Genomic DNA, 15,513 nt, shown 5'->3' with positions numbered 1-15,513 from the left:
CCTTCATCCAGAAAGCGTTTCTAATAAAAGCTAAATATACTTAATTTCTGTGTCCCAGATTAATAGAATTTTTCATAGTTCAGGATAAGAAGAATTTATGTAGTACCATTACATGTTGTAACAACAAAATTGTTGTGACAAGTCTATTTTGAGTGAGAAACACTAATCATGCAAAGAGTCTCCTCCAGCTGGAGTGTCCTCCACGCATTTTTGGTGGGGCCTTAGACAACTACTGCCTAATGACACAGCTAAGCAGAAGTGAGTAGCCCAGACATCATTCCTACCACTCAAACTGACAATGCAAAGTTACATAAATAATACTGGAAGTAACTGCCTGGGCTCTCTGCTCTAGTATAACATCTTGCTTGAAACTGCTTGATCCGTAACTTACCCGGAGGGCATTATCTGAAAGCTGCTGCTCTATCATCTGTACAATTTGTTTAAATGTGGGTCTCTGTAAAGGATCAGCATCCCAGCAACTCTTCATTATGTCATACCTGGAAAGATACTGAAATTAGGTACTGCTCATGAGGAAATCCTTAGAGCTTTCATCTTGCCTCCATTATTATTTTAAAGAAAAGTGTGACTCAGTCCCATCTTATTTAAACAACTTTTAAGAACAGGAATGGTGTTGCTAACACTTGTGCTTCTGACAAGAGAGGACTCAGTACTAATAGGAGGCTATGGACACAGTTTTCTTTGACAGCTTGCTAAATGCCAATCCATTTACAAAACAGTGAATTAGGGATGGCTAATAAAGAAGATCAGTAGCCAGTCCTCTTGCTGTCAGGAAGCACAGCGCAAATGCAGATGCTGTACAGTCTGGTGATACATCTCACTGACTTCTTTATCTGAAGTTAAAATGTTTAATTATGTGCTGTGATCTGTCAGTAATTTATTGACACAAAGCAGATGCCATGAAAAAGTGATCAGATGGCAGAAGGCATGTGCGAATTTCATTGCTTGTAACACAGGCATGTATTCTGCTAGTTAGAGTACATGAATTACTTAAAACATGAAAACAACTTAAAAAAACCACAATGGGGCAGTGCAATGAGCCTTAATGCAAGAATGCATCATTACTGATGTTTGGATGATTAGAGGTGCTGTTTGCTCCCTTACATTTCAGGTGGTGCACACTCAGGGCTAAACATCCTGTATCCCTCCTTGATCATTTTATAGAACTTGGAGTCCACGGGTATCCCTGGATAAGGGCTGCTTCCTGTTGAGAAAGCAGATGAGCAAAATGATTTCTGCATCTCCAATAAACCCCAAAATGAAATAGATCTGAAGTACAGATCTTCAAGGAGCTTACCTAAAGAAAAGAGCTCCCAAAGCAATATCCCGTAAGACCACACGTCACTCTCAAAGGTGTAGACGCAATTGAAAATACTTTCAGGTGCCATCCACTTCACAGGAAGACGAGCCTTTCCAGGGAAAAGGGAATTCATTAAGACAATGGGCATCAGTAGATAGAATTTACAAGATAAAATTAACCTTTTCTATTTTTTATGTGCTTTAAATGCTTGTAAAATTAAGAAGTAGAAATATCCAACCAAAAATGAAAATCTTAACAATGTAGAGTCTCCAAGTGCTGCATCACTACTGATCTCTCCTTCTGTGGGTCTACTGAATTAAAGTAGTTCCTTGCACTCTGATTTCTTGAATACTGTTGGATCCCCTCTGTCTAGTTAAAAAAGGGTATCAGGAAGTCAGAGGAAAATAATATAAATAACCATGACATGGTTCTTCAATCAAACAAGTTTTGCCAAAGCAAACTGAGCCTTCTAATAAGTATTTTGCATGACTCATCAGTTCTGGGATTCCCAGTGCAAGAATGACTATGACATGTTAGAGCAGGTACAGAGGAGGGCCATGAAAATGATCAGAGGGCTTGAACACATCTCCTGTGAAGAAAGTTTGAAAGAGTTGATGTTGTTCAGTCTGGAGAAGAGAAGGCTCCAGGGAGACCTCACTGCAGCCTTTAAATGTATAAAGGAGGCTTATAAGAAAGATGGAGAGGGACTTTTTACCAGGGCTTGTAGTAACAGGACAAGTTTTAAACTGAAAGGACATAAATTTAGATTAGAAATAAGGAAAAAAAAATTATGATGAGGGTGGTGAGACACAGGAACATGTAGCCCAGAAATGTGGTGGATACCTCATCACTGCAAATGGTCACGGTCAAGTTGGATGAAACTTTAAAAAATCTGGTGTAGCAAAATATGTCCCTGCCTGTGGCGGGGGGGGTTGGACTAGATGATCTTTGAAGGTCCTTTCCAATCCAAACCATTCTGTGATTCTGTAATTCTGTGAACTCAGGAAACTTAAAGGATAGCCTAGACAAGTAAAAATTAATTATCTATAGCACATTTCCCTCCGGAGCTGCTAGTCTGAACTTCCTACTCCAGAAGCCTTTGCTGATCAAGAAGCTCCTGCCCTAACCCTGAACCTGAAAGCAGATTTCTTACACTAAATGCTACCCAGTATTTCGTCAGGGTAGCCGTTCTTGAATTATTTCAGCTCCTATTGTTCCCTAATCCCAACTCCTAAGCAACCAGTGGCTGCTGCCAACATTGTTTTGAAGAAAACTAATAGACTTGTCTCTTCCATAGCTGAAAATAAGGGTCTGAGACATCAAGGCCTAGTGGGTGACAGCAGCAGAACAGAAATATTAACAGAGATATTTCAAACACCTGAGGTGCCATGGACTGACTCAAGTTGAATGTGGCACATCCCTCAGGTGTGGGATTTCTCTCTTTATCAGCTTGCCCAAAGCCAGGCCACGTAAATTTCAGTTCCTTTACTGTCACATCCCTAAGTAATGACCAGCCGCTGATGATGGAGCCCTCAGCTGGGCTGGGGAGAAGGGTGGCCTTGCTGAGCATGGATCTTCTCTCCTTTGAAAAACAGTGCAAGTGAAAGCATGTGTAGTCTGAAGGCAGTGGCTGGCTGCACCTATACGACATAGACCAGGAACAGTAATCCAAGCAGCATAAATCAGTTTGAGATTCAATATACATATACTTCGTATGCACTTCTCCAGCTTAACCACAGAAAAGCTCAACTTTCTTTTGTAGTAGGACTCTTTTTTACTGCACTAGCACTTTAAAGAGGACTTCAAGTGCTGCCAAGGTAATCTGCATCACTTCAAAGTGTCTTTGTACCCCTCCAGAGGTTTCGTCGGTACTCATGAGATTAGTACTCTTCTACATGGGAAGTTTTAAAGTTTTCTCATCAAAATATAGTGTCTTGTTCCAACCCTGTTACAGAGATTGAACTATAGTTACAAATTAAAGATGTATTTACACATATGAGGTTAAGATCTCTGTATGGAATCAGAGAAAACTAAGGTCTTTTTGCCTAATTTATGCCCTAATTAATAAATTCACACTTAAAAATTCAGTTTCTATTGTCTGAGTGATCTCTTACAGAAAAGAATGGGCTGCAAACCCCTGATTATTTAGATATTTTTAAAATAAACTATTTCAGTAGTGGACAAATAGAGCAATGCTCAGAGAAAAAGTTTTCAAATAATTATATTTAGGATTGGGCTACCAGAATATTCCTATGACAAAACTTGCAATTATTCACAGAGCTGTAACTTTTAGTACACTTAAATACAATAGAAAGACCGGACATTATATTAGTGCAGCAAAAACATCTCTTCCACTACAACACATATTCAGATATCAGCACATGTTTTCCAGTATAACAACATATATATACCCAGGGTTTTGTCAGCATATTATGTCAGAAATTGCCCTTCCTAACCTTCCTGACCAACATGGATATATACCACAAATAAGGGAAATTCAGATTTCCATTTAACTAAGAAACACTTTTCTTTGCCTGTCAAGACAACAGGAACTCCTTTAACTTAAAACAAGTGGATAAAGTATCATATATACTTACATTTCCTTTGACCACATAATTTGAGTCATTCCTTATATCTCTTGCCAGGCCAAAGTCACAGATCTTTGTAATTCGACCATGAGTTAGAAGAATATTTCTTGCGGCCAGATCCCTATGAATGCACTAAATAACAAACAGACAGACAAACAAAGCTATTTTATAATATCTTTAAATGGCTGTTGCTTGGTTACATGTTTACTTAGCTATGTAAGTTACTGCATTATGCATTTTATGGCAAGCTGAAAGCCATGTGCTAATAAGCTTACTTAGATGATTAAACATTCTGGTGTAGTATCTTTACAGTCATGACATTGATCCATGCATTTATTTTAGAAAAGACCACTTGCAGTCACTTTGAATTTCTCAGAGTTCCACATTTTCAGCTAAAATATAATGTATTTTCTCCCTCTTTTTTATCAAAATCATCACTGGTTTGCTTCCTAATAAAGGAGAAATAGGGGGAAAATGTGGTTTGTTTCCAAACTAATTCCAATAGTCTATTAAATAACTATTGTGGTTGAGGGAAAAATGCTGCAAAGCTGAAAATAGGGAAAATTATGGTAACAACTTCAAAGCACATAAACATTAAACTGAATTCCACTTCAGAAATACTTCTCTGGAAAACCTGAATTATTAAATACCTAGGACAGTTTTATAAGCAGACCTAAGTATTTGAAAACACCGGAAATTTTCACTTTCCAGTGTCTTTCAGTGCACAGTCATGCATTCTGTGACCTAGCTAGCTTATATTCCAGTTTTCACTTGAGAAGTGGCCATGTGTTGATAACTCCAGCTCCAGAAGAGTGCCTGAGTTTCCCAGAATTTGTATTTCTTTGTATGCAACCGTGGAGCCCATATGTGTTCGTTAGAGAATGGACATGGTTCTCTAACAAAATTAATTATTTCTGCATCTGGAAAGGAGAGTATTAAGCCTCTGCTTTACTAATGGCATATAGTACACAGGTGACATCTGCCTAAAAAATAACTGAAGATAGTTCAGTTTTTTTTTTTCCTTGAAATACAAAGCTTTCAGAATTCCCTATGAGAAAATGACTTAAAATATCAAGAGTTACACAAATCAAGCTCAGAAAATAACTGCAGATTGCATAAGCAACCTGCAGTCACTTTACCATGCTTACACAAGGAACTATTTTTAATGACAACTACTGTCTCAGTGGACTCTTGTTCAGCTCCTTATGCAACATATTCTGCACTTTGCATATATAAAGCTGAGAACATAACTGCTCTGAAGCAGGATGGCGATGGAATGGTCAAGCATTGGTATGACTCTGCCTTGCTCCTCCAGAATCAGTGCAGTTTGCATTGAATAAAGACTTTGTCCAACAGAGGAAGCCCTGTCTTGTTATTAAGGCACCATGTGCTTAAGACAATTACACTCCCAGAACAAGCTACTACACCGACTCCTGCACAGACTTGATAGGCAAGCAAGTTGCAGAAGCACAGCTGGGTACTCTGCACTGCTGGTCTGCATGGACCCTCCTTCCTCGAGGACTTGAGGCGATCTGAGGCACTTTATCCATCAGCCCACACTACTCTGCATTACCTGGCTGGAGCTAAATGCATGTAGGTACACAACGACTGAAGAGGACCAAGCAGACTAACACGTTAGCACACTGCAACCTAATTCTTGATATAGTTGTTAATTCTGCACTGCCAAAGCACATTACTTCCCAACTTCAAGGTGAGGTGAGGTGATGTCCATTGGTTATTGCCTTTGCTACTCAATGCTGTGGTGTCTGTTTGTGAAAATGGAAAGACTATGAAGAAAAAGTCTTCTGGGAATGATACACAGTGAATCCTGGGGCTACTTTATAGGAAAATAGAAGAAATACAGAATATGTGTGCTAAGCACCGGATGTCCTGAATAGTGAAGGATGTAGGAGCACAGTCAACACCATTACAATCTGTAACATAATATATTTGCATGTCAGGCCTGTTTTGAATCTGTTGATAGCTGAAAAATAAACTAAAGATAAGTTTAGGGTTTGGTTTGGAAGAAGGAACAGTGGGAGAAAAAAACAAGTGCAAAAGCAAGTTTTAATGTGCAATTTCCTTGCAGCAGAACTTGAGATGTATTTCCCAATAGTGACACAGGACTCCAGGATTACCTTTCTTTCCTTAAATCGCCTAAATTTGGTTTTGCATTTTATCCAAGGGGCACCTGTATTATCCTGGGTCTACACTAGTTACAATATTTACATGTTAAATGGCATTTTTCCAATAAAATGTGAGAATAACCATTGGAAAATCACAATTATGCTGTGCTTAAGACTTCTGTTCTTTATAAATCCCTTTCTGTTATGCAATACCTCTCCTAAGAAACCCAGAGAAATGTCTATTATGCTCAGCATAGCCAAAAAAGATTCTTTGTAGGTCTCTCAGCTGATTTTATCTTTCCAGAAAATTAAACATTAAGACACCTCCTGTGAATTAAGCCATGCTTACAAAAAAAGCACACAATGTGATAGCTCCCCTGTTTATGGCAGTATTCTGACAGAATACATGCGAGAAGTAGCAGGTGCAGCATTGTTTAAAACTCATGCAAATAGATAGTTTTGCACTGATTCTACTAGCCTGAACTGTGGACATACAATAGCACTGTTTCACATTGATTACTCTGCACCCTATATTCTGTTTTATGGGATATAAAACATCACTTTTGGCCAATAAGCACAGTATGGAACTCCACCATTAGGCAAAGCTTCAGGTATGAGAGGGACTGTACCAGTTCGCAATGCTTGTTGAAAAGAACATAGAAATATTTGGCATTTAAACACGTGGATCATATTAGAACACTGCAAGTGATCCTAAAAAAAAAAGAAAATCAAAAAATCTACTGTTTTTGTCCAACTATGAAAAATTCTTAACTTACATTTTTGGAGGCAAGGAAGCTCATGCCCTTTGCCACCTGGTAAGAAAAGCTTAGCAGATCTTCAACATCTAGAGCAAGTTCATCATCTTCCGGCATAGAAAGGGTAACATCCTGATCAGTGTAGGATCCTGCAGAATATAAACAACAACAGCTTTTGAGTTAAGCAAGTGCAATCAAGTAGAAACAAGAGTTGTGTTAACCTTAAACAAAACAGTTATTTGAGTAAGTACCAGTCTAACGTCACATAAACAGCCCATCTCCAAAATGCAAAAATCAACCCTGATACTCCATTTAAATGCGGAGAAATACAAAACACTGTAATTTAGCATATTGTTCTTTTTCAAACCTTCTCATACCAGTTACTGGGTTTTAATTGTCCCCATTCATGAGAGACAAGTATGATAAAACTGAACAAATCCACGAAGCCCCTCTTTCTGCACTCCCACCAGCCAAGAGAATTCCTTGTCACTGAACTCACCGGACTTCACAGGTCGTTTTTTATCAGCCTTTGGTGGGACTGCATATGACACTCCTGGTTTCATGTCCATGTACTCATTGGCAGCATCACTGTAGAGGTAGCAGATCAAATGAAACATAGTTTAGTGAAAAAGGTCTCAACAGCCATCCAAACAAAAAGTCAAGGTCATGCCAACCTTCTGAATATACTGCTTTACAAATCATCAGTAGATTGGAAACTAATGCGTGTGTGAAAAAGATGAGGAAATGCCTGTACAGAAAGAGAGGTTTGACAATACAGTTAATGATACATCCCAAAGTTTGGAGTTTGGCTCAGGTGAGCAAACAAAACCTTTCACATGAATACTGTTTATACAGACTTCACTCTATAAAATAACATCCAGATGTTTCACAGGATCTGCTAATGCTTCCTTCTTCTGCTTAGGTAAACTTCTAGCAGAATATTTCAGCAGCTCAACTGGCAATTGAAATGCAGAATACAAACAGTAAAAAACATTAAATTCAGAGATTCCCAAGTTCCATAGAGGATATTCATATGTATTTCCAAAAATCAGCTGAGGCTTGGGACAGCCATCTACTACATTCTTTTAAGTCTAAATTTTCTTACTGCCCTGTATAATTCAAATGTACAGATTTTCATACTATATGATTTACAAATAAGCAGTTAGGCACCTTTAGAAATGACGGATGTACTTTGGCATTTTTCACTTCATTACCATTAGAACTCATATACTTCCTTAGCCTGACATATCTGTTTAGTTTATGACCAATAAATGCAGCCACAGAGCTAACAAGGAAAGGAGCAATGAGATCACCAACAGTTTTAGTTACCATCAGAAACATATTATTCAGCAGCTACAACTTTACAGTAAATACTAATATGAGAATTTTGTAAATAATCTGCTGTTAATAACTCAATTTATATCATGTGCTCAAACAGCGAGATTCCTTCACTGAAGAGGGCACACCTCCAAAGGCAAATCACAGCTTTGTGTTCATCACCCCAGTGGACCCAACCCCTACAGGGCATCCCCAGCTATCCATCTATTGCCACAGCAAAAACAGTACTATGTTACTGGGACAAAGGACTTTACCACGCCCTATGGGTCTGCCTGGTTCTTTTGTGTCTGCCAAACACAAAGTAATGGGCCCACTGTGGCAATAAACAGACTAAGTATGGGCAGGTATTTTAACAGCCCCTAGGTTTTGCTAAGTTATTTCTCCCTCACTTTGCAAAGGGAAGGAAGTCTGCTTGGAAACGCGCTTGGAACAACCCGGGGATGGTATCTAAAATGGAGCAGTTAAAAATATACAGATAAAGTAACTGGAAAAAAAAACAAAGTACAAGAGCAATCTCAGAATTGTGACAAAAAGTTGTTTCATCACAAAATGTAGTGAGCTGTCAGTAGTAGCCTGCCTCAGACACTGTAAGCCACTGATTTGATTTTGTAAAAGTCATTTCTAAAGGCAAGAACTTGGTAGATCTCAGAGTGCTAACACCCCAACATTGGAGGAACTGTAATTCATGCTGCTAAATGAGCAATGCCAGTGTTAAATGGGAACAGTAAACATAAATACATATGAAGATTGGAGCCAAGGAGGTGCATAAAATAACTGCAGGAAATCTGATCAAGAAGTAAAACAGAGAGTGTATACAATCCATTGCACTCTGTTAGAATAAACCACCCACTGTACAAATTATCTCTTAATTGAATTGTTTCCTTGCGCAGCAAAGAATATTCAAAGCCTGTTTCATGAAAGGTTTCTCCACACCTCTTATCTCTAACAAACTTTGATATCTCCTCCTTCCCAATCTTCTAAAAACACAAGTACATTTCAGCAGGTCCGACTTACGCTGCAGGCTCTGCCTGACGCAAAATGTTCTCATAAACTGCCGCATCTGCATGTTCTTCATGTTTTGGGCAAATAAATGAATCTCGTTTCCGTCTCAGAAAATTTAAAAGATCACCATAGCAGCAATATTCTGTAATGACCAGAGTGGGACCTGTAGATGCATGTAAGGTTTATAAAGCTGGTGAGTATTGTTTTTAAAGTAGTAAATCTTAAATAAAGATAGCATTCAGTGAAGCACACAAGCTGGACTATTAATAAAAAAATCACACTGCCTAGCACTGTCTAGGCTTGAAAAGTTATAGAAGTGCAACCCTTTCACAAATTAACAACTATGGTCCAGCTAAAGCTGTGTCCCAATTAATTTTCTGCTCCTCAATAGCATTACACTGTACAAAAATTAAACAAATAAGTCTTTTTCTCTTTCTTCGTGTGATAATGTTTCTGGCCAGACACATCTGTTTGATTTTGCTCACTTCCTGAAGGAAGTTATTTGTTCCAAATGTTAAGAGTAATTCAAGCTTCAAACATTAATCCTTTTGATTCACTTGTGTTTACAGTAGAGCTTCACACTCCTTCAGTAATGTTTTGGAAATGATGTAGAGTGTTATATTCTGCAGTATAATAGGAAAAATCATTCAAACAGAACAGCCTGCTGCGACAGAGAACTACACTGCACAAGGTCTTAGAATATTAAAATGAAATCAGAAAAGAGAATCAAGTCATCTTCAGCACGGATGTTTATAGATCAAATATGTGTCTTCTGAGTGAATGAGTCCAGCTATGGATCTTGAATATGTAATTGCACTGTGTGTTATTTCATCTCTAAGTTTATTCTGTACCATTGTTTCCTAACCTCACTAGTTTATTTCCATTTTTTTGCAGTTAAAAACTATAGATTTCACAATAGCAAAACCAGTGTTTCTGGCAGGATTTTCTTACAGACACCGCATTTTTTCAGCTGAGACACATGCACTTAGACCACTTTGTTAACTGCTTGAATAAAATTGTTTCATTCTATTTTTAAATCATTAAATGTGAGACGTGTTTTGCCTTTGTCTAAAACTATGATTTTTTACAAGCTCCTTTTCTTTGAAAAATTAACCAGAAACTTAAAGAACATATATTTGAGTAAGAAGCAACATGATCCTTCATATTAAAATGCACAGCTATTAAAAATACAGGTCTCTATCATTCTGTATTGACACTTCAGACATTTTGTAGCTTTTATTATGTATGAAAACAAACTTATTAAAATATTAACTGTGACACATTAGGGTTGTGCATTACATTTGGAAAATATTTTTCTCGACTTTCTGCTGCTTAGAATTTGTAACTTTAGTGGTGCCTTAGCAGACACACTTGCAGATTAAACAGAAGGCTGGAAGACTACACAAGAGAGGCCTGTTGACTTCACCTTGGATACCAACAACACACCAGTTCTCACTAGCGAGAAAGAATGAGGTGGAGGAAGAAATTTATACCGTACATTTTGTCATCTCTCAAGAAGAAAGCACACAATGGTTCACATGAAAGAGAATAAAAGCAACCTTCCTGTTTAGCTGCAACTACAGTGGTCTTACTATTGGTTTTAGGATGAACCTAAAATCTAGATTCAGTAAATCTCAGATGATCTGCAACCTGGCTAAGCACGGAATGTATTTAAGATTTCTATACTATAGCAGCACTTCGGATTCTTCTTCACAAGGTTCATCCTCCTGGCAATAAAAAAGGAACAGAAAAAAATCAATTATGTGTTGATAACCCCACCTCCAATAGTGCAAGCTCCAAGCAGATTCACAATATTAATGTGGTTTCCAAGGTAACTCAGCACTTTAAGCTCTGACATCAAGGCTTCTCTTTCCGTCAAATGGGCACTTGCTGCAAGGCAAAGCACAGTGTTCAGTACGTAACACACCGACCAGACAGAAGAGAGAAAAAATTGGTGAGTATACTACAGCAACTTACTTTTCAACATCTTTACTGCTACTGTCATAGCAGCATCAGATTTAAATAAACCATAAGCAGTGGCTTCGACAACTTTTCCAAAAGCTCCAGCACCAAGGGTTTTACCTAATAAAGCAAACAAAATACTCTGTAACGACTTGCAGTACTTTCTCCTGAAGGGTTCAATATTTTATTTTTTGATATCAAGGAAGCTATTGCAGAGGCGCCTGCTTGCTTTTTGTCCCAAGGTAAGAATGAGTAATTATCACTATCTGTATTATTGCACAACATCTTTTTGACAAAATCCTGCTGTGTTTGACCAAAGTCTCCTATGAGACCTGAAAGTTTCACCTTGCAGATGAAGTTAAATAAATCTAAACTAACCAAAACTCAAACGGTTTCTTGGAAATTCCCACTTGTGATCATAAGGAAGTTGTGTTGGGTCTATGTAAACATAGTTGTTTCCATTTATTTCTTCAACAACTTTCCACTGAACTTCATACTTGGGTTTCTGGAAAAGAAAGAGATTGGCTGTCACTATGGAAACCTCCACAGGCAGCTCACACACTTTTCTAACTCAGGCAGAAGGGTTTCTGAATTTACCTGCAAATATATGTATATCAGGATCATGACTATGATGCACATCAGTCCTGCAGCGACTCCAAATGCAGTTAGTAAAGGGGTGAAAAGGGTATGGGTGCGGATGTGCTCTGGAAAGAAACACAAAATTCTGCTTGAATACTGAACAAGAAAAATGATGCTAAAAAGATGCAGGTGAAAACCTTTCCTTGTTTCTCTTTTGTGAAACACAGTTTAGGGTTTTGACTTTCCCAGATGTGCTCCAGGTATCAGAATGTCTTTCCTCAGTGAGCTGTGGGACACGAAGCTGGCACAGAAACCATTCAGTTTGATGCCTTGGGAGTCTCAGCTTCATCAATTCAGGAGGTGTGACACCAAGATCAGTTAATGCAAGGGGTCTGCATGATCTCAGTCATATTAGGTTAAAGTGAGAAGCTTCTTTTCTGAAGACCTAATTTCTTCTCTTCCCCCTCACCCTCCCCCGCAAGTATAATTTCTACAGCACAGTCTTTACAACTAGAGGTTGTGCCGAGTAGCAAAGGAATACCATTCCAGTACAACCCATCTGCCCCAAATCTGGTGTATTTGTTTGTATGTTGTATCTGTGTGTAACAGAGAAAAAAGAAGCAGAACATTTGGTTTCGCGAAGAAGAGCACAGCTTTACACACACATTTCGAATCATCTACGTTCTAGTGCTTTTTCCCCCCACAAGCCCACAGATACTGTTAAAAAAACTCATAAGCCTTTTTGCAGTATGTTGTTGTTACTTCTTTTACAACAGCAGGACCTTTGAGCTCCAGGCAAGTTTGTGACTGCTTTGTTCCCGAGACATTGTAAAAATCTAAAATAAAATGCAATCTTTCCTTGGAAAAAAAAAAAAGGGATGACCCATGTTTTATGGTCTCTTTCACCCCAGCCATTACCTTTAATAGCAAAGTTGAAGAAAGCAGAGCTCCTGTCCCCATTGCTGGAGGCCTCGCAGCACACGGTGCCAGTGCTCCTGAACATACTGGTGTTAATTGTGCTCTCAACCCGGATTCGTTCAAATGACAGCGCTGATGAATTTGTGTAACCACTTTTGATAAGCATGGGAGATATTGTCGGTGAATCAAAACACCTGGGAGAATCAATAGTGACAGTTACGCGCCGTGGATTGGTACCTGAATGCCAGACCAACAGGTAACTGAACAACACTGCTCTACAAAGGGATTCAGCTGGAGGTCTTCTCCTCCAAACAGCTTACTCACAGTGTCTCACTGTCGTTAATGATGTGGGAGAAACTGATACATACACCCAGCCTGACCCAGTTGGAGACCAGGATGACTTTGCATTTACTTTTGGTTAGAAATACCTATAGGTCTGTAACTTCAATATGGGTTTTATACCATTCAACCTGCACTTCCAACTTCAGCTTCAAGCAGTCAACTACTCCTGAAAACTTTCCCCAAGCATCACCTTATTACAGAAAAAAAAAAAAAACATGATGTACATAAAACACTATCAAGCTTTTATGCAGTCAAAAATTAGCTGCTTCTTTTCTCATAAGATGCTGCTTCTCTCCTTCATGTATCATGTATTGATATATGAAGCACACATTGACACATGAGCACACATTTAAGATTTTTAAAAAGGTAATACTTAAAACAATTAAGGAAGTAACAATTACTTTAGATATAAAACAAATTACCCAAGTGGGAGGGAGACCCATGACTTGCTAGTACTATGCTATGGTGGAAGTAAACCAGAAATTTAAAACTTGCTTCACAAATGCTCACTTCACAATGATACTCTACAATGTTTTTAAAAATGCGATAACTAAACATCAGGCTTTATTCATAATGACTCTGGACTTGTATACTTGTCATATGTTTCACGTGAATGGAAATCTAATGACATTATGTCTTGAAAAATTACTTCATTACACAATAAAACAAATTATAACAGCCCTATTCACAAGTAATTCCATGACTGGCATTCTGTGAAATTGCATAGAGAACATGTGTCATTTGGGGCCAAACTGATACAGACCACAGCTAGCTTGCAGCAGAAAGTTTGCCTTTCATGCAGCCGAGTGTTGGTTATTCGCTTTCAAGGACAGAATGCGAAGGGGAAAATGAAACATATCCCTGCCTTCTCACAAACCATTCCAAATAATGCGATACCAAAAGTGATGAAAACAGCAATGAAACATTTGGACATAACTATTACCAAGTCATTTTATGTTCTTAATTACTAATTAGAAATTGGATGTGTTCCACCTTCGGAAACTCTTGTTTACTTAACTCACCTCTGCTCAGTTCCTGGGCTAAAATACCAGTATATGGTAGGGGCGGGGAATCCAGCTGCTACGCACTGGAGAACACCATTGCTAAGTATATCCAGAGTGAGAATTTCGGGTTTTGCTGCAATAAACAAAAACAAGAGTTATCCATTTAGGAGGACACAGAATTTTCACTACCATTTGCTCTTCACCCCAGCAACCTGTGTGCATCATCATCCATGGAACCGCTCAGGTAAGCAAGAGCGTCTCATGCTTAAGGATGTCCAGGTCTGAACTGGTGTCCTACAAAAACCGAACATCTGTGAAAATATTAGTTCTTACATTGAATGTTTGGGTTGGATGTCAGAAGAATACTTTATCTCCCCTGAGTATTTGGTTTGATGAAAGATCCTTGTAGGAGAATTAGAAACCTTTTGGGTTAAGGCAGGAGTAAAACAGCTGATGGGAATCTGAGGAGTCTCAAGGACTAAGTGTTTTGAGAACATGACAAAGACTGGACATCTACAGGGATGAGAAAAACAGCACCTGCAGAAGGGAGTTTAAGCTGAACCTGCCAGGAGGCATGGGAATAGAAGCGTTGTAGTTAGATTTAGAAGGAGAAGAATTTAGAAAATAAGATATGTTAACTAGCCAATAATAATCGTGTGAACAGTGTGTATTTTGTATGTGTGACCAATAATAGGTTAAGTAGTCAAATATGTGGTAGTTATTGAATTGTATAAAAGTAAGTGTAATTTCTAATAAAGATGAAGCTTCCGACATCATATTGGTGGAGACGAAGTTTCCTTTGGAGTTCTCGCACGTGTTACAGATCCTAAACCAGCAAAGCTCAGAGATTAAACAACCCAGAGAATTGTGTGCTTGAAACAACAGTGCAGTTCCCATTTCTGCATGGCATGACTTTACTCGCCTGTAAAAAGGACAGTTTCTCCACCGTTATAATTGTACTAAATCTGTCAAACCACATCCCTCTTACATCTGCCCTGTGTATTAAATATTACCACCACAGCCAGAAAAGGAACTACAGTGCAAGGCAACCAGTGCAGACCCCATCCCACAGAGGACAGACATCCCTCTAAAATATTGCTATTGAAATGCCCAACTGCCTGATTCTCTGAAACATTGCATGTAGAGGAAACTAATACTTGGCTGAATGTATCAGTTTTCCAAATGAGACTTTGTGATTGCTCTGGTAGTGTACAAAGCAATCCATCCAGCCGATGCCTTCTGCCACATCCTGCACAGGAGTTAGTCGTGCAGTTGGTTCAGGAGCTGCTGTTTCAAGTACGGGAGGAAACCAGAGCAGTCAGGTGGACTTCGGTCATTAGTTCAATGTCACAGGCTTCAGCCAAGGGCACCACCAATAAAGCAAGATGTTTTTCCTGGTGAAACTTGAATTAGTTTTATTTCCCTTAACTACCCTAACTTCCTTGCAAAATGGAAAGAGAAAGCTATGATGCTGCTAACCTGATAGGTACAAGTTAAGAGCCCATTAGCAGTTAATACAGCTTTACAGAAATGTAAGAAGAAGTAATTCTAGAAAGCAGAGAAGCTGTATATACTGCAGTG

At 38.6% G+C, this 15,513-nt stretch overlaps 1 protein-coding gene across 2 annotated transcripts in view; it reads right to left on the bottom strand.

The window, feature by feature from the left end:
* The window catches only part of KIT (KIT proto-oncogene, receptor tyrosine kinase), a 55,085-nt gene that overhangs the window by 3,084 nt on the left and 36,488 nt on the right, over positions 1 to 15,513 (bottom strand). For both annotated transcript variants that reach the window (XM_050337835.1, XM_050337836.1), the window contains exons 8-20: positions 13,951 to 14,065; positions 12,587 to 12,780; positions 11,687 to 11,793; positions 11,468 to 11,594; positions 11,105 to 11,209; positions 10,907 to 11,017; positions 9,140 to 9,290; positions 7,287 to 7,375; positions 6,809 to 6,936; positions 3,916 to 4,038; positions 1,316 to 1,427; positions 1,123 to 1,222; positions 392 to 497 (exon numbers count right to left, since the gene is read on the bottom strand). In XM_050337835.1, the coding sequence (XP_050193792.1) occupies positions 392 to 497; positions 1,123 to 1,222; positions 1,316 to 1,427; positions 3,916 to 4,038; positions 6,809 to 6,936; positions 7,287 to 7,375; positions 9,140 to 9,290; positions 10,907 to 11,017; positions 11,105 to 11,209; positions 11,468 to 11,594; positions 11,687 to 11,793; positions 12,587 to 12,780; positions 13,951 to 14,065 (1,568 nt within the window). The remainder of the gene's footprint in view (positions 1 to 391; positions 498 to 1,122; positions 1,223 to 1,315; positions 1,428 to 3,915; positions 4,039 to 6,808; positions 6,937 to 7,286; positions 7,376 to 9,139; positions 9,291 to 10,906; positions 11,018 to 11,104; positions 11,210 to 11,467; positions 11,595 to 11,686; positions 11,794 to 12,586; positions 12,781 to 13,950; positions 14,066 to 15,513) is intronic.

The sequence above is a fragment of the Myiozetetes cayanensis genome, unplaced genomic scaffold (genome assembly GCF_022539395.1).
Source record: "Myiozetetes cayanensis isolate MyiCay16 unplaced genomic scaffold, myiCay2020 scf7, whole genome shotgun sequence".
In the NCBI taxonomy this organism is placed as follows: domain Eukaryota; kingdom Metazoa; phylum Chordata; class Aves; order Passeriformes; family Tyrannidae; genus Myiozetetes; species Myiozetetes cayanensis.
The sequence above is the reverse complement of the archived record's forward strand: the minus strand, read 5'-3'. Positions and strand labels throughout refer to the sequence as shown.